Here is a 27,965-nt window from a genome sequence, read left to right on the forward strand (position 1 = left end):
ATTCGCTATGCTCAGTAATTAGATCTAGTGAAAATTAGAGTCATTTTAAATTTAGCTAGCTTGTTTTCTGTTATTCAAATGTTTTGCATTTGCAAAGCCTTTAATGAGTTTGGCCTCAAGGATTATTTCCCGAATCCATATATTTCTGATTCTGTTAGTGTTAGTTCTTACCAAAACTATTTTAAGTATTTATTTGAGTTCTAAGGGGCCTTTTGAGATAGCATTGAATAATTCTTTGTGTCAGACTTTTATAATAGGAAGTCCAATTTTCTCAAACATTTGTAGATTACGCTTTCAGTAATCTATAACAACTTCGAGGTTTTTCATTTTTATGTTGGCCTGCATTCCTATTTCTAATGTCATCGCGGAATATTTCCTTATTTTATTAAATGAAATAAAAAGCTTCTTATAGCTCCTACCTTCTGCATTTCCAATGTGTATACTGCAACAATTCATGATGGTTTAGAGTTTCACAATTTATCCATAGTATTTCTCTTAATAAAGATATTAATCTTGTAAATAGCATTACCCCAAGTTGTTCTATGAAGAAGAAATTCTAAATGTGTCTCACAAATGGGCTAAAGATAATGTAGATAATAATTGGAAGAAACAAGAAAAGAAAGGAGAAAAAATCAGAAGAAAACAGATATATCTATTATACCTTCCTACCTTGTTTAAATTTATCCTGTCACTAATAAATAGATTTTATTGCTTTGATGAGAATGTTTAAGATTCAGATATTACTTTTTTGGTTCTTACTTTCAGTAAAATGAATATTTGAATCTAGTGAAATCAAGGATAAAAATTAACATGTCAATACATACACTTCTCCATGAGACAGTTCAACTACTGAACTTTTACTTACATATTTACATTTTTAAAGATGCATTATATCCCTGTTTTGTGGTAGAGGTTGGGGGTGGGTAGGAGTATGTAAAAAATTTCCATTTTAAAGTTTTTTCCTCTGAAAGAAAAGGATCTCTGAAATTTAACACTCAACACCATATTTTCCAACTTTTAATGATTTTGTTGGAAATATATTTGCATTTTAACTTATTATTCAGAACTATTAAATATTAATAGAGATTTTAAATAAATACAAACAGTTCAAGAGAGAAAATAGCATAAATTGATTAGTTTAACATTTTGTAAAATTTATTCTGATTAATGATATGTCACCCAGAAGGTGGAAATATTTCATTGTATTAAAAGTAAGCTAATACTTTTTTAAATTCAAATGTGAAAGTTCATTTTATAAATTAAAAGTTTTTAATATGGTGAGTTTTCCCAGGAATTAAGAGTATAAACTAAATTTGTCACATACAAATAAAAATCCTGAGGGAGCTAAGACTCAGAAATGATTCATGTCTGCTTTTCTGTCTATGTTTTGAAAATGCTGTATCTTTAACATACATCAGAAACAAAACAAAGAAAAATGAGAACCTTTTTCTTTTTAAGATGCGACATCAAAAAGAAAAGTTTTTTTAAATCTATTTTTTCCATCTTAACTAAAACACTTTTGCAAAGACATGGAACAGAGGCTTTTCTTTGTTAGAGAGACGGGAGCAGCAGCAGTGTGCACTTTGTTTTGGTCCGTGACCCTGATACTAGTTATACTGTCACAAGTCCTACCTTAAAGTACGATGATGTCAGGAACTATGGCCTTGGAGACCCTGTAACTTGGGCCTGGAAGTCGAGAATGATGGGGTCTTGTTTTCCACGCGTGGCGCCATAACAACACTGACAGCTTAACCACGTTTTAATCACTCCTTTCCATGCAGAAGCCGCTCACCAGAAGTCACAACCATCAGATATCTACAAAGGCTCATGTCCAGAGACTTTGAATCCCCAACAATTTAGTCATTGCAATTTGATTTATTTAAATACTGCTTATAAATACTCTGGCTCAATATGGTTTAGGATTAGAAAATGGGCTTCAGTGATTTCTAGGTGGAATTTCATTGCACTGCCCACACTATGTTAAAAATGTTAAAATATTATAAAGCCACATATTTTGTAATTTTGTATGTGTCCAGGTCCACTTAGATTACCTTCACTACTGTTTTATTTCGAAGCCCTTCTATTTGCCCTCGGTCAATGATGCAGCAGTTGTTTTGATTGTATTAAAACTTAAGCAACTACTAATGATTCCACTTTTACTTATATAATTATCTTCATTAGAAAGAAAATGAAATATTTTAAAAGTGAACAACATTTCCACAAATGTGGAAATTAATGCCATTTTTACTGGCATTGAAATAACATTAATAGAAATGTATTGACATGTTTTTTTTTTAAAGAGAGAGGTGCCATGTAGGCAGCATGTGCTTAGTTAAATAAAAGGAACCGTCCTGAGCTGGTGCCGATTGGGTCAAGAAGGAAATGCCCAGACAGACTGCTCCCAGGCAAAGCTGTTCTCACATAGAAAGTTCTGGCAGAGTCAATGCAGTGAATATGATGACCGTCTGTTTGGTTCCTACAAATAGTTCAAAAATGCCATGTGGTTTCTTATTTCAAGGAGATATTTGTAATTATTGCTCTGAAACAGAACTTTCAATAGGAATAAAGGTTTTAACCTGAGGCATACAGTGCTCCACACACTTTACACACACCTCTCCTAAAAATTAGAACAACCCATGCCATCTGGGTTGCTGTTCTGTGTGTCAGTGCTAAGAAGGGTTTTCCATTCTCAGTCTTAATTACAACACTAGATAGAAACCAACACAAATGCCAGAGAAAACTCCTACCAAGTTTCCGCAAATAATACAACAAAATCACGTGACTCTTGTATTCCAAGAGTTAGGCTTCCTTCAGGTTTTGAAGAACTGGGATACACCGCAGACCGAGTTTCTTTTCTTCTCTCTGGCTCTGGTCTTCCTGATTGAGTTTTGTGAAAAGTTATCACTTTCTCTTTACTGTGATAGCCCTAATGCTTAATTTTCACATACATTCATGGTTACTAGTAAAAACTGCAAAACATGAAATGGTTTAATGAGAATTTAGAAATTACCCAGTATTGAAGAGTTGAATTTCTAAAACACTTCATCTGTTTGTGCACACTTTCTGAACATGGTGCCCAGAGCAGTGTTTTCTTTTGAGGATTGTAGGTATATGGACTTCTTAGGTTTCAGTGTTTCATCCTCAAGCTTCTAAATAAGTATTTGTGGTGTGAATATCACCTTCACATTAACCAGAAAAATTAGCACATTTTACTCAAACCGGCTCTCTCTCTCAATTTGTCTCTCCTGCCCACACCCAAACAGGTGCTCACGGGCGCATGAACACAACAGCGTGCACCACAGACTCGGCTGAAGACTTCCAAGGACTCACGGAAAGCGAGAGTTTCTGTAATTCACCCCACACAGAGAGACCGAGGTCCCGTGTGGCCCCTCCTGCTCCCCAGCACCTCCGGGCGTCCTTGGCCTGCCCTTGCTCTCAGGCCCGGCACCAGCTCCCTCCTTGGTCCCGACACACCCTCTGCTTGCTGACATTAAGTGCCTGAGCTCTGCATCTGGTACCGCCTCAGCTCCTACTTCCAAATGTGCATCCTTAAAACCATTCGCTTCTCAACAAGAACCCTCCTTAGGTGCAGAGGGGCCCCTCTTTTTAGAAGGCAGCATAGAAATCATCATTTTCTGGAATTGACAATATAGGTGAGCTGTCACTCACTCATGACAGACAGTTCATTACTATACTTTTCTTTTTACCTTCGTTGAGAGTCGTGGGTATGGAACAATCATGCATAAAATACAGGATCGTCATATCCACCCTATTATTAACACCTTGCATTCATGTGGAACATTTGTTACAGTTTAGGATTGCATATTTTGAGAATCGTACAACTAACTGTAGTCTATGTTTCACTTAGGATTCACTGTGTAGCCAAGTCCCATGGATTTTTTTTTTTTATTCTGTTACATATATACAATCTCACATTTCTGCTTTTAATCACAGTCAGGCATATATTTCAGTGTTGTTAATCGCGTTCGCAGTGCTGTGCTTCCATCACCACCATCCGTTACCTGAACATCTCCACCGCTCACTAGGAGCCCGGGGTGGGCTGTGTCACGCGGAAACCCTCTAGGACTGCTCTTATGTCAATTGCTGCACAGCGGTGAGACCATGCAGTCCTTGTCCTTTCTTGCTTGGCTCATTTCCCTCTGAGGACAGCTTAGGGTCTGCCCGCGCGGGCGCTTCCTGAAAGCCCCTGATGTGGTCCTTTGGGCCATTGATGAGCCCCAGCTGGGCATCGCGAGCCTGGCCTTAAAGGAGTGCGCAGGCCCCTGCCCGCCTGTTGGCGTCCTCTCTGACGCGGTCGCACAGCCTCAGTGCACTGTGTCCCAGCGTCCCAGCCTTCTGCACTGGGAGCTGTGCAGGTGGCCTCCTGCGGCGCCTTCTCCTTCCTCCTTCTGTCTTCTCAAAACTTACTGGACACCTGGTTGCGTCATGTTCTCTCTCTTGGTGTCTCTCCCCCACGCTGCGTCCTTCCCTCTTTACTCTCTTGTACACAAACACTGGCCTACAAACGTGAAGTTACCCGAACAAGGATTCCAACAGTTTAGTCTCTCTAAGGTCTGATAGAAATGTCTAGGCAGTAAGTAATATAACAGAAATGTGCAGGCAGCATGATCAGAAAATGTTGGGGTGAAATCGGGTTTCTGGTCTGATCGTTCTATGCATTCGTTGGTGGCAGTGGTTGCTCGTCTAAAATGCTTTAGAGTGTGGTTTGGAGGCAAAAAAGGAGAAGACAGATGTGAAGGTGTTTTAGAAAGAGAAAATGTACTCTGCATTTTTATGTAATGATTTACCCTCCAAAATATTATCTCAATGGATCTGTGCTTGAGACAAGCCATCTACTTAAACTTGTAGGGTTTTATGCAATTATAAAACATTTGGATGGTCCCCAGATCATAGTGCTAGAGAAAGATTGACAAAAGTGTATAGTAAGTATCCAAAATACTGTGATGACTTAAACTGTGCTAATTGTGATAAAGTAAACTACTTACATTTTTCTCCCATAAGCTTACGTTCAAAGAAAAATATGAGTAAAAGAAAAAGCTCTTGCTATACAAAAGAGTCTGTGTTTCTCTCATGATGCTTTAAATGAGTATTTTAAACATTTTAAAAAGTAAAATAACAAAAAAAGAGCTTCACCTAACAACCAAATAGAGTACCTAAGATCTATTTTCTTTTTCTTTAACTGTATATCAGTGATTCATTATAAAGGAAAACCCTGCACTGCATATGTAATGATACAATAAATTTCACTAGAAAATGATAACATTTAATAACTTGTAAAGTACAAAAATATTTCATAATGAACAGTAAAGGAGGCTTTTATCAATTGTGTACTGTGTAACTTATTTCTTATGTTGTTGTCCTTTGGATATGTCAATTGAAAAAATAGAGGTCATTTTATTTGTACATGTTACATTATTCAGCTACCCGCTGTTTTGAGAATGAATTAAGCACATTTTTCATAAGACAGGCATCAACTCAGAACAGTTATTGAAGGCATTAGAACACAATGCTAATGTATTTCATGCTTCAAAGACTACAGCTGCCAGAGATTCATAGCAATCAATCAACAACTTTTCCACCATATTTCATATCTAAATGATCCACCGGGGGTTCTTACGAGTAGGTTTTCCTTTTTTAGATTAATTGCTAGATATATTGATTAACTTATTGATCCTCTGTGACTGTCTCAAGTGCAGCTAAAGTATTAAAGCTATAATCTATTTTATTTCATAGAGAAAATTTAAAAACCCACTGTAGACAATTTAACACATGCCATGGCTCTTGAATAGAATCGCCTTTTCCCGTGTGCGGTCTGTCTGCAGTTCCGAGTTAGAAAGCTGACCAAGCGGTGCAAGGGGATGAGCCATGCGGCCTCCCAGCCGAGGGGCCCCGCCCTGAGCCAGGGGCGGCGGGGCGGACAGGTGCCGGCTGGGGGATGGGGGTGCCGGCGCCCCGGGCGTCAGGGCCCTTACAGTGGCGGGCTGAGAGCCGCCCACCTGCCGTGACCCCTGCCTCCCGGTGAGCGCCGGCCCTTTCCGGCCCGACGGAAGGTTGTGGGGACCCGGGGGACATGGTGGGCGCGGGAGGAGGGGCAGCGCGAGGCTGGGGTGCGCTCCAAGGCGCGGCCGGGTGGGCTGACAGCGTTCAAGCCCTGGACGGACTCACACCAAAGGCTGTCTGGCTTTTCCATTTCTCTTGGAAACGTCCACGCCTCTGTCCGCGCGGGCAGGTGTGCCCGGAACCCGCGGTTTCCACGCTGCCCGCGCCGAGCAGAGCCCCTCACCCAGGAGCACATGCGCGTGCAAGGCAGATACGTGCACGTGAGGAGAGGGGAGAGGAGAGGCCCCTCGCCCCACCTTCCCACCTTCCGCCCTGCCGCGCGCGAGGCTGACTGCAGCGCTGGGCCCTGTGAGCCCGTGTCCGCCCCGCGCAGCAGCCCCGGGTGGCGGCATCCGAGACGGCTCCGGGCGCTGCCGAGCTCCCCTGAGGGGCGAAACCCAGGAAAGGGCCCCACACCCACAGGACAGCCTGCAGAAGCTGAGTCTCGGTGCCCGCGCCCTCCTGCTCCAGTCCTAGGACGTCCACCGACAGCCGCGAGCTCCAGCGTGTTCTACGTGGGCTCCAGGCGCCCATGAGCGCTTCAAGGCCGCCGGCTCATGCTGGCTGCCAAGCAGCTGTTTTCTGTGTGTTTTGTGGAGGGCGCGCCTGATGCACGTGCTTCCCAGGCTGCAGAAGAGGCCGGGTGCCGAGGGGCTCAGCCTGCAGGCAGGGCTGGAAGGGGGGTGCTGGGCAGGCGTTCCCAAACTCAGTCACCCCTGGAGCCCCAAGGCACCCCTACGTGTGCCTGAACTCAGCAAGTGCTCATGGAGGACAACAAGGTCACAAGGTCACCGTTATCACTCCCCACCCTGGGGGGGGGGGGGGCGCACAGCGGGTCAGGGTCACTCAGCTGGTGAGTTAACCGAATGGAACCGAGGCATTTCACCTCCAGGTTTAGTGCCCCCAGTTCACCTGCTGCCACTGGTCAGGAATGCTCAGGGTTGGGTTGCTCATTCTCAGCTCTTTTTAATTATTATAATCTGTATGTTACAGAATTTTTTGTAGGTAAAAGACATCTCAGTTCAACAAATATTTTGTTTTAACAAAATTGTATCAGATTTATCACTGATTTCCCTTACCCTCTGAGAAGTTACACTTTCATAAAGTAGAGATCTGAGATCCAATTTATTTTCTGAAGTGTAAATGACTGTGTATGTGTAAAATCATAAAAATTATATGTGTAAAGTATAAATATGTGTATATGTATATATTTATATGTCATGTGCACTCATGAATTCTTTCTGCTTTCACACTTTTTATTTTGACATTGTCACAATCTTATCAAAAATTTATAGGGTAACTACAGTCTTCCTAAGTCTTAATCTATTTAACATAATTAGTTAAAAACCCACTCTTCCTTTCTCTGTCTCTCTCTCACCTAGAAAGTTACTATTTTTCCCACATAAATATGCAATTTATGTGACACTACTTGACACTGCTTCACTGTCCTCATGCTGCACAGATATTTCACCCCTGGTTTAGCAGTCTTTGGTCATCTTTCATGACTCATCCACTGTGCTGGTTATTTGTTGCTGTCTAAAAATATTACCCCAACATGTAACATTTTAAATCAATAAATACCACAATCTCATACAGTTTCTGTAGGTCAGAAGTTCAGGACCTGCTTTGCTGAATGGTGCTGGGTGCCTCTCGTGGGGTATCAGTGATGCTGTCCCCTTGCTGCATTTATCTCAAGACCACTGGAGCTGAGGAACTACTTTCAGACTGCCCCCCACATGGGCAGGGGTTCAGCTCGCCACACGTCTCTCCACGGGATGTGGGGTGTACGATGACATAAGGGATTTGTCCAGAAGTGAGCGATGCAAGAGAACAAGACATAATGCCGTGTTTTATGTCTCAGAGTTAAGAATACCTGGAAGGCATTTTAGATTCTGGTTGCTACAGTTACTTTTGCAGTGGTTGATGGTTCTCCATGGTGAAGCACAGCTTTCCTTTCTTATTTATTTATTCATTATTTATTATGTTTTATAAATTAGCATTAAATGAGTTGTAATCTATCACCTTTATTATTTTCTTTGGTATCTTCGAACTGACCCAATTTGGCCATCTGGATCCTTTTCCAGCTCGTCTGTTTCCTTTTAGCATGTCCCTATTATTTTTTATTTTATTTCATTTAAAATTTGAAATAATTTCAAACTTACAGGAAAGTTACAAATATCACACAAAAATATTCCAACATACACTCAATCCACATATCCAAATTTATCAAATTTTAATATTTTGCCACATTTGCTATATCTTTCTACCTACTTACTCCTATCCAGCTATCTATGTATCAATATTAATCAGTCTATCTGTCCATTTATCACCCATATGACCTAACTATCTCTCTGTCTTCTGAATACTTGAGATTAGGTTGTATTCATCACGTGCTTTTACAACTTAATACTTCTATTTCCTAAGAAAAGGATACACAATTATGTAATCACATTGAGTACAACTATCAGGTTCAAGAAATTTAACACTGATATAAAAGATACAGTCTATATTCCAGTTTTTCAGTTGTTCTAATAACGTCTTTTTGTACATTTTCTCCCTCATTTTTGTATCCAATACAGGATTATATATTGCATTTAATCATCATAGTCTCACTTGGGTTGCTCCTGTCTCTTGTCTTTTGTAAATATTGCTGCTATGAAAACTGTTGTGCAGCTATCTGTCTGAGTGCATGCTTTCAATTCTCTGGGACATATGCCTAGAAGTGGGGTTGCTGGGATATAACCATATATGGCAGTTCTATGAAAGACACTGACAAATTGCTTTCCACAGTGGCTGCACTATTTTACATTCCCATCAACAGTGTATGAGGATTCCTATTTCTCTGACTCCTCACCAGCACTCATTATTTTCCTTAAAAAAAAAAAGATAGCCATTCTAGTGGGTGTGAATAGCATCTCATTTTGGTTTTGATTTACATTTCCCTAGTGGCTAATGATATTGATCATCTTTTCATGTGGATATTTATATATTTTCTTTGGAAAAATGTCCATTTGAGTCCTTTGCCCACTTTTTAAAATTTGGGTTTTTGTCTTTTTGTTGTTGAGTTGTGGGAATTCTATATGTGTTCTGGATATTAACCTTTTAAAAGATATTTGGTTTCCAAATGTTTTCTGACATTTGTTACTCACTTTCTTTATAATATCTTTTGATGCCCCAAATATTTTAATTTCAAACTCCAATTTATCTTGTTTTTTCATTCTGTTGCTCATATTTTTGGTATGAAATCTGAGAATCTGCTGCCTGATACAAGATCCTGAAGATATTTCTGTGTGTGCTCTCCTAAGTGTCTGATATTTGTAGCTGTTATATGTAGGTCACTGATCCATTTGCTTAAGAGACTATTCTTTCCCAGTTAATGGACTTGGAAGCCGTGTCAAAAAGCAGTTAGCCATAGATGAGTAAGGTGGTTTCTGAATTCTCGATTCTGTTCCATGTGTCTGTATGTCTGTCCTTGTTGCAGTCCTAGTCTGGATTTCTGTAGCTGGATAGCAGTTTTGAAATCAGGGAGTATGTGTCCTCCAACTGTGTTTTAGTCAAGATGTTTGGCTATTTCGGCCTACTGTGAACTTGGTGATACGTTTTTATAATTCCACAACGAAGGTTGTTCGACTTGATTTTGGAATTTGTGGAATGCACAGATTGCTTTGGGTAGGTGGCCAGGGCTGCTGTGAGAGACACACAATGAGCAGCGGTCATGTCCTGTCCCCCGCTTTGGAGGGTGGAAGCCCAGCATCCGGGGAGAGCCTCGCCGTCTTCAGAGGCGCAGCCTCCCACAACCCTCTGCACATGGGACTGCTCCATGGGCCTGCCCCTCTGGTCCACTCACTGCTGGCCTCTACTTCTCTGTCCAGTTTACTTCGAAATCCTGCCACGTGGATGAAGGCCTGCCTGATTCAGCCTGGCCTCATCCGGGTAGTTTCTTCACCAAACCTATTCACCAGAGAGCCCGCAGCACTGGGCACCACCGATAAATGGTGCTGGCTGTGATGCCTTGAAAGGTTTTCCTTGTAGAGTCAAGGCAAAGGAGAGGGGTTTGGCCTTGAACATGCCTTTTGTGGGGACGCGAGTTCATCTCCTACAAGCGGTATTGATGTCGTGATGCCGTTAAGTTCAGTCCTTGAGCAGCTGTGTCTTTTCATTGTTTGTACTTTAACTTCTCTCGGCAATGACTTGCATTTTTCCATGTCCAAGTCCTTCATACACTTGATTACATTTATTCCTAGATATTTGATTCTTTTAGTTGTTGTTGTGAATGTAATTTTTTTTGATATCCTTCTCAGTTTGTTCATTGGTCTATAGAAACACCAGTGATTTTTGTGCATTGTTCTCATATACTGCAACTTTTCTGAATTTATTAGCTGAAGTAACTTTTTTGTAGATTCCCTGGGATTATCTGTATGTATGTCTGTATCTATATATGACATGCAGATAAGGATAGGAATACTTCTTCCTTTCCTATTTGGATGCCTATTTTTTTTCTTTTTCTTGCCTAATTGATCTAGCCAGAACTTTCAGTACAATGTTGAATAGCAGTGTTCAAAACGGACACTTTTGTCTTATTTCTGATCTTAGTTACTTTAAGGTTTTAGTCTTTCATCATTGAGTATGACATTAGTTGAATATATGAATTAGATATATTTTCTTAGTCAAGTTGGGAAGGTTTCCTTTCTATTCCCAGTTAATGACTGTTTTTGTCAAGAAACGGTGCTGAATTTTGCCAAATGCTTTTTCTGTATCAGTTGAGATGTTCTTGTTTTCATTTGTTTTCCTTCGTTGTATTAATGTGGTATATTCTATTGGTTGATTTTTTTGTGTGTGTTGAATCACCTTTCTATTCCTGGGATAAATTCTATTCAGTCATGGTGTATAATCCTTTTTACTGTGCTATTGAATTCAGTTTTCTTGTATTTTGTTTAGGATTTGTGCATCTATATTGGTAATAGATATTGGTCTGCAATGTTCTTTCCTTGTGATTTCTGTATCTGGCTTTGGTATTAGGGTGATGCTGGCTCATGGAATGAGTTAAGAAGTGTTCCTTCCTCCTCAACTTTCTGAGAGAGTTTGGGGAGGGTTGGTGTTTGTTCTTCTTTTAAAGTTTGTTAAATTCACCACTGAAGTCATCTGATTCTGGAAATTTCTTTGTTGAGAGTTTTTTTTAATTACTGACTCAATCTCTTTACTAGTTCATGGTCTGTCGAGATCTTCTATTTCTTCTTGAGCCAGTTCAGATGCTTTGTGTGTCTCTAAGAATATGTCTACATCATCTGGGTGACCTCATTTGCTAGCATACACTTGTTCAGAGTACATTCTTATCATCCTTTTTATTTATGGGAAGTCAGGGATGCTATCCTTTCATTTCTGGTTTTTATTATATGCCTCCTCCTCACTCCTTCTTTTCAATTAGATAAATTATTGTTAATTTTATTGCTCTTTTTATAGAACCAACTTTTCATTTCATTGATATTCTACTGTTTTTCTATTATCTATTCTGTTCATCTACATTCTGATATTTATTACTTTCTTCCTTTTGTTCACTTTAGGTTTGTTTGCTGTTTTTCTGTTTTTCCACCTGTGAGGTCAGTTTATGGTTTATGATCTGTATTCTTTTTTAATGTAAGCATTTTCAGGGATAAATTCTTCCCTGACCACTGTCTTTGCTGCACCCTTTCATTTTAGCGTGTTTGTTTTTCATTTCCATTCATCTCAAGATAATGCCTCATTTTCCTTGTGATTTCTTCTTTGACCCATAGGTTTTTAAAAAGTACATATTTTAATTTCCACATATTTGCCAATTTTGTAGTTCTCCTTCTATTATTGACTTCTAGCTTTGTTCCAATTTGGTTGGAGAAGATAAATGAGTTCAATCTTTTTAAATTGGTTGAGACTTGTTTTAGGGCCTAACCCATGTTCTCTGCTAAAGACTGGTCCATGCGCACTTAGGAAGCATATGTATTCCACTGTCATTTGGTGAAGTGTCCCATGGATGTTATTCCCTATCATCGTTATCAATGTTTTGGATGCTTTATTTCATTGGTTCTCAAAGGGTGATCTGCGTGGAACCGTAGGCTCCCAGGCCCCTCAAGGGAAGTGTGAGGTCAAACTTGTTATCGTGGCGTCACTACAACCTTGGTTGTCTTTTCACGGTGGTGACGTCTGCTCTGCTAGTGCAAATGCACCAACACAGGAGGTGAACAGTAGAACTGTCGCCCTGATGAGGTGGTGGCAGCAGCCAGCACCACTCCTCACTCCCGGGTGATTCCACACTATCCAGAGAAGAAGGCAGTTCCACACAACACAACAGTAAACTTTTGCTTTTACCAAATCTATACGCTTAAGGACAATGTGTTAGATATTCTTATGACAAAATAGAAAGAATCCATAAAGGGCTTCTGCTGTGTACCAGTTATGATGACTTCCTTGGGGAGAAATCCACGATTATTGGTCAGAGTGGTATGCTTTTGTCTGTGGTCTAACCATGAGTATTTACACTTTAGTAATTGACAGGCACTTTCTCAAAATGTAAGCTAAGTCTGTGGACTGAAGGAAAACAATTGACAGTGTTAGTAGTCAATGATAAACTTCAAGATTGTATGTGAAATTATTTGATTGCCTACCCTGAGTTTGAAAGATGACATTTTGATGAGACAAGGTAATATTAACAAATGCGATTTTTAAATTGTTTAATCAAATGTGTCAACATCCGAAAGATCTGCATAACATAGTGAGTCAATATCTTCCAAATGACTAATATATTATATTACATAATCATGAGTCCATTCAAAATGCAAGATAAGACAGGAGGTTTTAATATAACAGGGTATGAAATATCTGTTGAATATATTGTTAATTATCCACACTCCAACACATCTTAAAAACAAACAAGCAAAAAACAAAATTACCGCTTGTTCAATTTGGGTGTTATGTAAAGGGAAGAGATGCACAATTATTTGCTAAGGCAGTCCAACTGCATTACATGTGCGGCCCGATTTTTTTTACATACTTTAACAAAAGCAACATATTGCAAAATATTGAATTCAGAAGCAAAATGAGAATTCAGCTTTCTTTTACTGAATCAGATGGAAAAAAAGATGCTATTCTCACTAATTATTGGCTGGGGTATTATTTTTAATATAAAATATGTTTTTTATGTAAACATATAAGGAGCTTATTATTATTATTTAAAAATGAATTAATAAATTATCTGAAATTTGTATTAGTTTTAACTTTAATTATAGTAAATATCAATAGATGTTGCCCTTACAAATGAAATGCTGTGGGGATATTCAATAATTTTAAGAGTGCAAAGGGATCATGAATCCAAAAGTCTCAAAAATTGCTGCTTTAAATTATTTTCACTTCACTTTCAATATTTGACTTTTCAAATTAAATTTTTTTATACTTTTAGAGTATTTTATTACTTTCAGCTTTGAAAATATCAAATTCCATGTATAGATGTAAATGTCAAAACTACAGCTGTGCTCATGCGTCTGGTGAGATCAGGCCGTCAGCCAGCCAAGGCCATTTGCAGTGGATTTCTTCAGCTAGGCTGGGTGAAAACACTCATTTTAAATGTAGCCAGAGAACCTTGGAAATCTCATTTTAAAATTGACTGAGTTTTTCTCATAAGAGACTAGAGGGTAAAACGCCACTTCTGGGAAATTTATCTGTCTTGTCTCTGTGACAAACCAGTAAGAGTGCTGGGTTCCTGTTATTCCCAATAACTAGTTAATTCGTGTGAAAATGCACAGGCTCAAGTTTTTCTTTACTCCATGGATGCATTTTAGAATCAATCAAGTACATATGAGCACAGATACATGTGATATACAATGAATCCAATATACATGTGATATACAATGAATCCATATACATGTGATATACAATGAATCCAATATACATGTGATATACAATGAATCCATATATACATGTGATATACAATGAATCCATATACATGTGATATACAATGAATCCATATACATGTGCTATACAATGAATCCATATACATGTGATATACAATGAATCCATATACATGTGATATACAATGAATCCATATATATGTGATATACAATGAATCAATATACATGTGATATACAATGAATCCATATATATGTGATATACAATGAATCCAATATACATGTGATATACAATGAATCCATATATACATGTGATATACAATGAATCCATATACATGTGATATACAATGAATCCATATACATGTGCTATACAATGAATCCATATACATGTGATATACAATGAATCCATATATATGTGATATACAATGAATCAATATACATGTGATATACAATGAATCCATATACATGTGATATACAATGAATCCATATACATGTGCTATAAAATGAATCCATATACATGTGATATACAATGAATCCATATATATGTGATATACAATGAATCAATATACATGTGATATACAATGAATCCAATATACATGTGATATACAATGAATCCATATATACATGTGATATACAATGAATCTATATACATGTGATATACTATGAATCCAATATATATGTGCATATATGCATTTTGTAAATATATATGTATGTGTATATACATTTTTTCCTCTCACTTTATAATTTTTTGGTTTATAAAGCAGTATTGAGAGATTTCTGTTCTATACAAATAGATAGCTTCACCTTTGGAGCTAACTCACGCACTCTAAACTCTCTTCTGGTACCCAAAGCTTCCATCTCCTAGACCTCCTGGAGACTGATAACACGCCAACATCGTGACTTCGATAACTAGATTTATCTTTAACAAAGAATAACCACCACCAAAAAAGTCATTGGATTTCTGTTACAATTGTTTCAGAACTTGGAAGCTTCTGGCTTTCTCTGAAACAAAGTTAAAGAAAACACTCACACACAGATAAGAACCTAGTCTAGAGACAAGAAATTCACAGGAAGCATATTTTTAAGGAATTTTTTAATATTTGATGATTTCTAAAACTTTTCAGATTATTATTTCAAATATTCTAAAATGCTGAATGACTTATTTTTATGGAAAACTGATTTTTTAAGAGCTTCTAAAAATATTTTGATTAATGCCTTATACAGTTGCTCCTATTTATTTCTCACTAGAGCTCCTAGACAATTTTCATTATGTTAAAGCTTCAGTTTTCAAAGAATGCAGTTGGACATGGTCAAATGGCAGGTAAGTTTTGATGGTTTTTAAATATCTAATTTAATTTGAATGTTTAAATATTTCATGTCATCTACCTGGACTTAAAATGATGACTCTGATGAAGTAATTTCCCAGGTTGAATTTTGCACTTTAGAATGTAGGAAATACAAAAAATTAACAGAGGTTAGTTCATGTAATTTTAAAAATTAAAGTACAGTTTCTCGGAACTCGTTGCAGTATCTTAATTTTGTGGATGAGAAAACAAGTTCAAAGAAGTTAAATGACTTTCTCAACATACCATGTACTGATACTCACTTTTACCTGATTTCTGTATGTTGGCATCTTGTGTACGCCTGGTCCCTGCCATAGTCCGGCTTGTCTATTCCCCGACCTGCAGTTCCTCCCGTTCCTTCATGGAGTTGAAAACTCTCATTTCCTCCTTGAATGATTTTGCATCACTCTCATTTGCTGAGAGTTGGGACAATGTTGGATTATTGGTGGAACCAAGCCCACCACATACTGTAAACACTCTTTTCCTGACCAATGACTTAACCGAGGAAGTGATGGAGGAGGCACTGCAAAAGAAGGCTGATCTCATTCTCTCCTACCATCCTCCTGTTTTCCGACCCATGAAACGCATAACCTGGAAAACCTGGAAGGAGCGCCTAGTGATCCGGGCTCTAGAGAACAGAGTTGGTATTTACTCTCCTCACACAGCCTATGATGCTGCACCCCAGGGAGTCAACAGCTGGTTGGCTAAAGGACTTGGGTTATGTACTTCTAGCCCCATACATCCTTCCAGAGCTCCCAGGTGCCCTACAGAGGGATCCTACCGAATAGAATTCGACATCAATCACACTGAAGACCTGCACAAAGTTATGTCTGCAGTAAAAGGAATTGCAGATGTTTCTGTCACTTCTTTTTCTGCTAGGACTGATGATGAAGAGCAGACACGGATCAGTCTGAATTGTACTGAGAAAGCTTTGCTGCAGGTGGTTGCTTTTCTTTCCCAAAACAAAAATCTTTATCAGAAGACTGAAATTCTGTCACTGGAGAAGCCTCTGCTTCTGTATACTGGAATGGGACGGTTATGTATACTGGAAGACTCTGTCTCCTTGGCAACTGTGATTGAGCAAATAAAGAGACACCTGAAACTATCTCATGTTCGCCTAGCTCTTGGGGTAGGGAGGACCCTAGAATCTCAAATCAAAGTTGTAGCCCTGTGTGCTGGTTCTGGGAGCAGCGTTCTGCAGGGTGTTGAGGCCGACCTTTATCTCACAGGTGAGATGTCCCATCATGATATTCTGGATGCAACTTCCCAAGGAATAAATGTCATCCTTTGTGAACACAGCAACACTGAACGAGGCTTTCTTTCTGACCTTCAAGATATGCTGTGTGCTCACTTGGAGAATAAGATTGATATTATCCTGTCAGAGACAGACAGAGACCCTGTTCATGTGGTCTAACACATACAGGAACGACATGTTGACCCAATCTACAAATCAGTTGGATCCCAAGTTGAATGTGTAACATGAGTTTATGGAGTCGGTATATTTCTGGAGGAATGTCTTAAGAGTGTGAATTATCATTTCTGGTATTTTAATCTGGCTTACCAAATGTTCTGTAGTTCATAAGGTGAAAACTACCTTTTAAAGAACAAATATTCATTATAAATTCTAGGAAACATTGAAAAAAAAAATTAAAGTACATACAAAATATACTTTTGCCAAGTCAATACTATTTTTCAGTAGATTATGCTTTATTATAAATAATGATCTTTCTGATTTTTTTTTTTAAATTGGCATTTATCTTGGTAAACATTCAAAATATGAAATTTTGGAAAAATTATGGATAACTTATTGCTGTTTTTGCACAAATCCTAATTAATTTAATTCATTTGTCCATTTATACAACAAGTATTAATTGGCAGCTTTCCCGGTGCCAGGTATAGTGCTATGTACTTGAGTTTCAATGGTGTGATTAAAAACTCAAGGGAAAGAATGACCTTAGCATATTAAGACATGCTGGTATAAATTTAACTTCTCATTAGTGCTGTGAAAGAGAGAGTAGCACAGTGGAGAATGATTTGGTGACCTTTATGTTTCCGGAGGTCAGGGAAGGCTGGGAGATGAACTGGCAGTGGAGCACCATGGGGCAGCTTTGCCCGTGGAGAAACGGGGGGACGCGAGTGGTGAGAGGCAGAGGCTCTGAGTGGAAAGAGCTGGCACCCGCCCAGCACAGGAGGGATCCCAGGTGGCTGACAGTAATGCGTAATGGAGCAAGAAGCATAAGCCAAGCCTTGAGGGGCGCGCCAAGGATGCGCCATGTTGTTGTAAGTCCAAGGAAAGTCATTGCATAATTTTAAGCAGGGGAGTGATATGATAAGACTTTTCGTTATTAAAAAAAGTCACCCTGGCTGCTTCCTGGAGAACAAAATGGGACGTGCAGTAGCTGGATTCTCAGAACACATCACGAGGGTTGTTAGTACATCACAGAAGCACTGAAACAGGAGATGGCTGGACAGACAGTGTGGTTTGGAATAAAAGGGATAGGACTGGATGATGGTTAGGTAGGATGAGGCAGAGGTGGAGGCATTGAAGGGATTCCCAATTTCTTTGTTGAGGCGTGGATGGTGCTGTTGCTTAAGATGAAGGAGATGAGGGGACAGTGACTTACAGAGAATGGCTGCGGGGCTGACTGTGCAGGTTTGAAAGGATGTATGTCTCCTACAAAAGCCATGTTTTAATCTAAATCATACTCTCTAAACACAGAATAATCCCTAGTCAATACTGTATGTAATTAGATCATCTCCCTGGAGATGTAACCCAATCAAGAGTGGTTGCTAAACTGGATTAGAGGAGACGTGTCTCCATCCATTTGGGTGGGTCTTGATTAGTTTCTGAAGTCCTATAAAAGAGGAAACATTTTGGGAGATTCAGAGAGACACTTCTGAGAGAGCAGAGAACAACATAGCCACAAGAAGCAGAGTCCAACAGCCAGTGACCGTTGGAGATGAAGAAGGAAAATGCCTCCCAGGGAGCTTCATGAAACTGGAAGACAGGAGAAGAAGCTCGCAGATGACGCTGTGTTCACCATGTGCCCTTCCAGATGAGAGAGAAGCCCTGAACTTCACCGGCCTTCTTGAACCAAGGTATCTTTCTCTGAATGCCTTAGATTGGACATTTCTATAGACTTGTTTTAATTGGGGTATTTTCTCGGCCTTAGACCCGTAAGCTAGCAACTTATAAATTCCCCCTTTTAAAAGCCATTCTGTTTCTGGTATATTGCATTCTGGCAGCTAGCAAGCCAGAACACTGACTGTGGATATTTTATTTGAGAAGTCTGGGAAACTTGGGGACAATTCTAAGGGAAACTCGCACAGGTAACCTGTGGTGAGAGGGAATTCCAGAAAGGAGGCTTGGGTTTCTTGTGGCATGCCAGAGGACAGTAAGAATATGTGTGTGGAACCCTGTGGTGCTTCAAGGAGACAGGATTTCATGGGATAAAAAGAGAGACAGAAAATAGAGGACAAGCCATGCTTTTCACATTTAGATGTACGCTAAAGATGTACTTGCAAATCCTCTATCTCCCTATCAGTAGTTACTCCTGAGTTTGGTCTTTGCAGAAAAGACCATTCAATTTACAAATGCTTTACACATAAATCTCTTTTCAATGGAGACCTTAATTAATCTGACAAAAGGAATTAACTGCTCACTTGAAACTTTAAGGACTCACATTCAGAACCACCTGGACCTGGGGATTTGTTTTTGAATGAAGATATTTTACTATGATTTTGACTGGATTAAAATGTACTGGTCTTTCCAATTCTTTTATTTCTTCTTGTACTGATTTTGGACATACTCAGATACGGCATCATCCATTTCAGCCAGGTTTTGAGTATATTAGCACATGGTTATTAATAACACTTTGTTCTTATTTTGTTTGGTGCTTATTACATCATCTTTTCTGCTTATCGATTATTTTATTAGTTTTATTACTTTTTTTAGATGTTGCGGGCCTTTCTATGTAAATGAATAGAAGACATCACTTTGCAATACTGACATTTCTGTTTCTCTCTAAACTTTTTATCATTTATTTTGTTTTCCCACTATAAAGTGCTGGCTTGTACTTTGACTACACTGTGGAATAGAGGCAGGAAGTGGTATTTCTGAATTTAAAATACAAGTTTCAGATTGTCACCCCTAAGCATGATCTTTCCTATTACTTTTGGCAGCTATGCCTTCGTACACTGAGGGAGTTCTTTTGTATTTTGATCACGGTGGGTGCTTCTAGGTCTGCATCTCTGGAGCCTCAGCTCAGAGACTCTCACCGAAGAAATCTCAGAGGAACCAGTGACAGAGACTGTTGCTAGCAGCACTCATGTTTTGTTTAGCTGATGACACTTAAATTCTTATTCTTATATAGTCATTCACATGTATTGCTCCTCTGGAAGCCTGGATTGTCATTTTTGGTAATGCTATATGATTTTTCTGTGGTGCATTATGTGTAGACTTATTTTAGTTTTCCTCTGTGACATTTAGTGGACCTTCTCATCCTGAGGACTCATGATTTCTTCATTCTTAGGTGATGACCCTCAGCAGTACAGTTTAGCCGAGGACAAGGGGGTTCTGTACTGCACCCCCACATTGAAGAACCCCTGGGCTTCCCCCAGCCACGTCTTCAGCATTCCAAAGGCAACATCCCCCTTCCAGATCACACCTCAGGGCCTGGGGAAATTAAATTTTCAGTTCAGATGGTCCCAGCATGCAGCTTCCCAAGATCCGACTGCACCCTTGTTTTTTATACAGCTGGCTTAGAGGTTGAAAAAAAATTGGTATTTATTATTTTTATCACAGTACTGGTTGACGCTGAATTAGCTCATTCTTGATTATGATTTTTAGTTTGTCATCCTTGTGGGACTGTTTTATCTTTTACTGAATCTCCTTGGGAGATGGCGTTTCAGTTTCCTAAAGCAACTAGAAAGCAATACACCAGAAATGAGTTGACCTTTTCAAGGGGATTTACTAGGTTACAAATGTACAGTTCTAAGGCCGTGAAAACGTCTGACTCAAGGCGCCAATGAGAAGATGCTTCCCGGGGAGCCGCAGCTGCGCCCGGGTTTCTCGGCCGGTGGGAAGGACGCGGGCACGCCTGCTGCCCTTCTCTGCCGGAGTCGGGTCCAGACGGCTCCTCCGCTCCTGGGGTCCGGAATGCTGTCCACAGGCGTTTCCCTCCTTAGCTTCTCCCCCATGATGCGCTCTGGAAAGGACTGAGACCGGGCAGGTCACATCCCCGGGGAAACAAGGTGAAAAGGTCCTGCGCACGGCAGGTCAGCCCCACAGTGATGCGGGGAGGACACGGCTTTTCCGGGGGGCATCACAGCTTCCCAGCAGCACGGGGGGGTCAGGCAGTCTTACGTGGCCTGTGCGCTGGCCTCTCCCGGGGCGTGGGGTGGCCAGGCCTTCAGGTAGAGGCGAGGCTGCCTGTGCCCTTCAGGCTTGGCCATGTGCTCAGGGCAACCCCTTCTCCCTCTGTCCCAGTTCTCACAAGCGTGCTTTCAGAGAAGGTGCTACCTGGGGGCATGTCCGGGATGCAGAGTGCTCACGTTGTGGCACCTCAGCTTTGCCTCTAACGCCCTTCTCTGCTGCAGCTGAGACTGCTGACGCCCTTGGGGGCCGTTCTCCCTCGCACAGTTTTGGACGGTGGAGTCACAGAAACGAGTCTTCTCGGTGTGCTGGATTCTGAATCTGCTAGAGCCCCTGCTTTAGTTTTTGCTTTGTTTTCCCTCAGGAAAATGAGGGTCCTGAATTACTGACATAAGAGAAAATCTGCAGAATATATGTGAAAAATGGATTTCAGTGAATCCCTTAATTTACAAATTAAATGAACAAATACAATTCTCTTAACATACTTTAAGAGTTCTTCAACTTGGAATGATTTTTCCAGAAATAATTTTGCCTTAAATAACTCAAGAGGTATCTGCTAATATCTCTGAGAACTTAATTTTGTCACAAGAGAAACACCTGTATAAAAAGTATTTTTAACTTTTATTTATTTTAAAATTAATTTTGATTAATGTTTAATAAGAATTTAATATGTTTATTAAAATGTAATTTAACTTAATGTTAATTTCATGAATGTCTGGTCTCTTCGTTCTCTGGGATCCCAAGACATCAGCATCTAAACAACCTCTAATGGCAGCGATCTCTCGCACAACCGAGCCTTTTCTTTCATGACTAGTTCAGCATTTTTAAAGCCTCCGAAATGGCAGGATGCTTCTCTCAGAACATTTTACCAGGACTCATTATGACCATAGTTTGTTAAAATTCAAGCCACAAGTGAATGAAAATCTGTTTAGGTTTGTGATTTCTGTTACCATATTCTTTAGTCTCATCAACTTTGCATTCTCACTTTCAGGTACTTCGCATAATTTCAAACCATTGTGGCTTCTTCCTTTTGGTTTTCCTTTTCAGCATGGGTTTTACATAGATTTAAAGATTTACACATTCTTTATACAATTGGCTTGATCTGGGGAAGAAAAGAGCATGTGATGGATCCGTCACACTATTCCCCCACAATCTTTTGCCTGAAGGAATTTGTCAAAATGCCTACCCTCCCAGCAGATGCCCACTCCTCAGGTCTGGGCAGGTTTCTGCACCCGCCTTTTATAGACTGTCCAGGGCATCTTTGGTTTGAAAAACATGTTTGGGAAACACACATGTAGTTATCTTAGACCCAGTTTAAATTAGGAAACTTGGGTTTTAATTCAAGTTTTATCACTTGAAGCACATAATTCACCCTCTCTGAACCTCAGTAATTTCTTGGTGGGAGATGAACAGGAGCGAGCTGCAGTGAAGAGGAAGTCCCCATGGGGGACCCCCAGCTCCTGACTCAGACCTGGTCTGCCCCTCTCTGCCCTTTCCACGCAGGACGGACATTGCCTGCAGTTGACCAACTTCCCCTGACTTCCTCTACTCTCCTAGTAGGGTTTGCCTCAGTGGCTTTCTCTCTGCCTCTCTGTGGGCTGAGGGCGGTGCTGCCCCGCGGACAGGCTGCGCGGGTGGCCGAGGATGCGACAAACTGCACCCTGCGTGGGAAACCCCGCGTCGGAAACCCTGCAAACCAGGGCGCCTGGAAAACGTGCTTCTCGCCCCCACGTACGCTGGTTTTATTTATTTTATTTTCTATTTCTCTTTAATTTTGTCAGAAAGAGGGCACAACTTGCAAGTTCAACTTAGAAGTAGAATTTTGGAAATGTTTTTAAATTTTATTCATCTAATTTTTAAAAAAATTTTCACAGTCCATATAACAAACCACTAGTATATTCAATTTGGGTAAAATTTTCAAAGAATTATTACACATTTTAAGTTTTTATAAGCACATTGTCAAAGTCTCCCAAGGGTTCTCTTTCTCCCATGATAAGGAGGCCTGATGACTGAGTACTTGAATGCATTAGCCGAGGTATTGGCTACCATCAGCAAGGCATTTCCCCACTCCATTCACATCAAATATCTGCTTCCCCTTTAAAATTTCCGTGCCCGTATTTGGAAGTGAGCTCCCACCTTAGACAGATTTCCCTGCAGGCTTCCTTGTTTTCGGTCGGGTTGGCCTGTGGTGGTGGGGGATGTGAAGCCAGGGGACCCCAGGCTCTCCCCGCCATCGTCTCTTACTCCCAACACTTCCTGTTCTCCTGGAAGCTTTCAGTTCTCAGGTTTTCTGGAAAATGGTGCCGACTTGGGCGCTTTGCTCACCTTACTGAAAGCGACGCACCCTCCCTTCCCTCGTGGGGGCAGCCCTGTCCCTCCCCATCCACTCGCTGACTTCCTGCCTCTTGTACCTGCCAGGTGGGTCTTCCTCCACCAGCCACCCCCCCGCTGACCTCCTCTTCCTCCCCACCGCTCCCCTCAACCTGCAAAGATTTTCAATATTTACATCTAAATTAAAAAAAAAAAAAGTCCTTTGATGATCCAAATCGATCTCCCTTAGGCAAGCTTCTCAGATGGGACACACTACACCTTCTGTCTCCAAGTCTTTAAAACTCATTTACTTAGTATCTATTATGATAGAGTTTCTGCCACCACCATTACACTAAAACTAGTTAACGGTCTCCCGTTTAACATATTCAAAAGGTTATTTTAAATTCTATAAATATTTTTGTCACCTTCAATTGCCAGTATGACATATATAAATAGGCATCATTTCACTTTGTGTTTTTCTGATTTTGGTTAAGTTGAGCATGGTTGCAAGCAAATATTGAAAATTTAGGTTTTCCTTTATGGGAAATACCCATTATAGGGTGAATTCATTCCCTGATCAAAGAACTTCTTAGCATTTCTTCCAGAAATATATGACTGGACAGCAAGTTCAGAAATAAACATCCCCTATGAAGTACCACTCCAAAGAGACCACCTGGGGTTGAGAACTCTGCGATTTCTAAGTAAACCACATGCTACAATTCTACTGCACACTTACCGTGAAGACGTGCGTGGCCCTGTGAGGCAGCTGCTGCCATGCGTCTAGAGGACACAGGGAAGAGAGTGGAATAAGTACAGCTATTGCATAACTCAAGAAATGCGGTGAGGATTCTGAGCTCAATCCGTTTCGAGCACTGACAGATGTACAGAGAAGGGCTCTGATGTACTTGGTCAGCAACCTTGCACTTATTTCCATGGAATTGTCAGTCTATTTATTTGTAGATAATTATTTATGTATTTTGAACAATCATTTCTTATATGCAACTTCTCGTAGTCTGAAGTTTGTCTTTATTTTGTTTATCTTGTCCTTAATGTTAGAACATTTTTTCCCAACTTTAATAAAGTAAAAATGTTGTGTTGACACTTTGTAATTTCTGCATCTTAAGATTTCCTTTCCTGCAGTGATGGCATAAAAATGCTCTTCTACGCATTAAGCTTCACATTTATATTGTCAGAATGTAATAACTGAATGAACTAAATGACAACTGGCCCGTGCAAAACCTACTTAACAGCTGACTTTAGGAGCAGATGCTGTCACACAACCACCCAAAAGCACCAGGCCATCATACGCTCTGGTCAGCCTCTCTCAGTGACTGCATCTCTCTACTGTTGGGTCAACTGGTCAAGCCCTGTAGGGGTTTCAGTGCAGCACATAGTAGGATAGCTGCCCAGAGTGCTTCAGAGATGCTCTCAACAAAAGGACTTCATGCTGCTAGTTAGTAAATATCTAAGCCTGTAATGATTTTTCCGTCCACCGATGAGACTGCCATAGGCTTCCTGGGTGTTCCTCTCTCCCCGGTGCAGCCCTGCTCCTCTCCTGTTGTCCAGGTCCTCAGGGTCTTCTCCTGTAACCAGAACAGCCAAAGGTTCTGAAGTCATCAGAAGCTGCAGCACATCTTTTCAGCTCTCTGTTGTTTCCTTCTCTTCCATTTTTTGACCCCAATTCCTACTTGACTCTGCCTCTTTCCCATGCCTTCAACCATGTTTTGTTTTCTTTTATTTTACTGTGGCTTTTCTGCAGAGGTCAGCTTGGATGACTTACAGATAACCAGCCTGCCATGCCTGTGGGGGAAGAGTTCTGGCCTCTGCAGCTTGGGGGCTTACAGCTCTGTGTGGCGTCTCAGCCATTCTACCTGGCCCAGGCTGGTGTGCACTGTGTCTGGTCACCGATGTAGACCCAGCTGTTGTTCTGTCCTGTTCCTGGCTATTTACTAACTGCTCTGGAAGGAGAACTAAATTTCACCCCTCACTAAGCCATCACTTGCCCCCATCCTAATAATGTTCTTTTGAGTATTTTCTCTTCCATTATTACATCCACTCCAGAATTTTGTAATATTTAAAAAAAACTAGAAGCAACTATCTAGAATATTTAATTTGGTTTATATTACTAAGGTCAAAGTGTATGGATAAGAGTGACCTCCAGAGTAGCCTCTTGACTCTATTTGAGCTTTCTCAGCCACTGATATGTTATTTGTTACAATTCTTTTCCTTCTTTTGGTCTGGATGGAATTGTTGATCCCACAGTGCCAGGTCTGGATTCATCCCTGGAAGTCATGTCCCACATCGCCAGGGAGACTTTCACCCCTGGATGTCATGTCCCACGTAGGGGGAGGGCAATGATTTCACTTGTAGAGTTGGATTTAGAGGGAGAGAAGCCGCATCTGAGCAACAAAAGAGGTTTTCCAGAAGTAATCCTTAGGCATGCCTAAGTAGGCTAAGCTTCTCCACCACATACATAAACCTCAAGATCAAGGGCTGGGTCTCTTGATTTGGGCATCCCTAATATTTGACACAGCATTAGATAGCATAATTTTTCTCCTATCCCTCAAGGACCTTTGCCAATACTTTTTGATTATTAGCCTAGTATATTCTAGGATGCATCTAGGCATTATGCTATGCAGGATTAAAGGCCCACATTCTTAGTCTGGGCTCCCTGTGTTTAAATGATCTATCCTGATAGGTTGAGTTATATTATGTGCTACAGAATATTTAGATTCTGGACATAATAAAACTTTCATCCTTCGGTCTCAAAGAGTAGGTGAAATTCTAAATTGCAGGTAATGTCTTCCCTACCCCTGTGTTCTGAATTACCTTAATCCTGACTTGATCAGCTTTATTCTGTATCACTAAATATAAGGTTATACATATATAAAACAGCTCCTCAAAAATCCAAAGATATCAATTACCACTCCAGACTACATGTGACTGCTATCAGAGATTACAATCTAGTCCTCAGTTTTCTTGTAAGAATTTTCTAAATGAGATCATGCAATATTTACTCTTCTGTTTCTGGCTTATTTTGTCTCACCAAATGTCCCATAGGTTCATTCACATCATTGCATACCTCATGACTTTGTTCCTTTTTCAGCAGCACTGTGGTCGATCATATATTTATACCATCATTTGTCAATCTACTTCTCAGTCAGTGCATCCTTCAGCCACCTCTGACTACTGGGCTTTATGTATAATGTCCAAAGTCAACAGCCCATCAACACTCTCAATTTTAGATAATTTAATTGTTTCCAAGAGAAAGATAATCCATAAACAAACCCTCATCAATCAGAAAATCCAAACTTCCCCCTAACTCTTGTCCTTCCCCCTATTATGTACCCAGGTATTGCTGTGGTACTATTGGTATTTCCTGTTAAACATAGCCCACAGCATGTTTAACCTGAAATCATACACTCTTTGTGCAAGATTCATACCTTTGCTATAGTTCATGCAAGAACTTATTTATATTTCTAGTGTTAATTGGAGGGACACATGAGTCTATACAACCCATTTCAATCATGTTCACCTTCCATATGGTAATTTTACTTATAGACCCACTAGTGAACTCCCTTCACTTCTGTCTATTTCCTTAGCAGTAAGTTCAACCTCATTAGCAAACTGTTCACACATCTCAAACTTCTGTGTATCTCGAGGTCCCCTATATTCTGTATTATAAGCCTCTGATTTTACCTTTGCCATGGTCATAAAAGTGGAATCACACAGTATCTATCCTTTTTATGTCTGCTTATTTCACTCAGCATTATGTCCTTGAGGATCATCCATCTTGTAATGTGCTTCAGGATGTCATTTTGTCTTACTGCTGCGTAATATTCCATCATCTGTATATACCACATTTTGTTAATTCATTTGTTGATGGGCACTTGGATTGTTTCCATCTTTTGGTGGTTATGAATAATGCTGTTATGAACATAGGTATGCAAATTTCTGTTCACTTCACTGCATTCAGCTCTTCTGGGTGTATACTGAGTAGTGGTAATGTAGGGTCATAGGGCAACTCAATATTTAGTTCCCTAAGAAACCACCAGACAGTCTTCCATAGTGGCTGCACCATTGTACATTCCCACCAGCAGTGCATAAGTGTCCCAGTTTCTCCACATCCTCTCCAACATTTGTAGTTCCCTGTTTGCTTAACTGCAGCCATTCTTACAGGTGTGAGGTGGTATCTCATTGCAGTCTTGATTTGCATTTCCCTTACAGCCAACGAAAATGAACATCTCTTCATGCACTTTTCAGCCATCTGTATTTGTGCTTCAGAAAAAAAATTCTATTCATATTTTTAGGTGATTTTTACATTGGGTTGCTTGTTCTTTGTTGTTGAGTTGTATGATTTCTTTATGTATACAAGATATTAAGCCTTTATCTGATGTGTGATTTCTAAATATTTTCTCCCATTGAGTTGGCTGCCTCTTCACCTTTTTTGACAAAGTCTTTTGAGGTGTGAAAGGATTTGATTTTGAGGATTTCCCATTTGTCTATGCTTTTCTTTTGTTACTTGTGCTTTGGGTGTAAAGTTTAGGAAGCTATCTCCTATTTCTAGGTCTTGAAGATGTTTCCTTATATTTTCTTCTAGGAGCTTTATTATGTTGGTTATTATGTTTAAGTGTTTGACCTAACTTGAGTTAATTTTTGTATAGGGTGTAAGGTAAGGGTTCTCTTTCATTCTTCTGGCTATTGATATCCAGTTCTCCCATGCCCAATTATTGAGCAGACTATTTTATCCCAGTTCAGTGGATAAAGGGGGCTTGTCGAAGATCAGTTTACCATAGATCTGATGGTATATTTCTGCAATCTCAATTTCATTTCATTGGTCAATACTTCTATCTTTGTGCCAGTACCATGCTGTTCTAACCCCTGGGCTTTATAATAAATTTGAAAATCAGGAAATGTTAATCCTCCCACTTTGTTCTTCTTTTTAAG

The 27,965-nt window shown here is 40.1% G+C and overlaps 1 protein-coding gene across 1 annotated transcript; it reads left to right on the forward strand.

Annotated features, from left to right (window-relative positions):
- The first annotated feature begins 15,503 nt into the window (after positions 1-15,503).
- LOC143656761 (NIF3-like protein 1) lies at positions 15,504-16,966 on the forward strand. Its single transcript, XM_077128618.1, has one exon. The coding sequence runs from the start codon at positions 15,615-15,617 to the stop codon at positions 16,746-16,748; it is 1,134 nt and encodes a 377-aa protein (XP_076984733.1). The 5' UTR covers positions 15,504-15,614; the 3' UTR covers positions 16,749-16,966.
- The last annotated feature ends 10,999 nt before the right edge of the window (positions 16,967-27,965 follow it).

The sequence above is a fragment of the Tamandua tetradactyla genome, chromosome 15 (genome assembly GCF_023851605.1).
Source record: "Tamandua tetradactyla isolate mTamTet1 chromosome 15, mTamTet1.pri, whole genome shotgun sequence".
Lineage (NCBI taxonomy): Eukaryota > Metazoa > Chordata > Mammalia > Pilosa > Myrmecophagidae > Tamandua > Tamandua tetradactyla.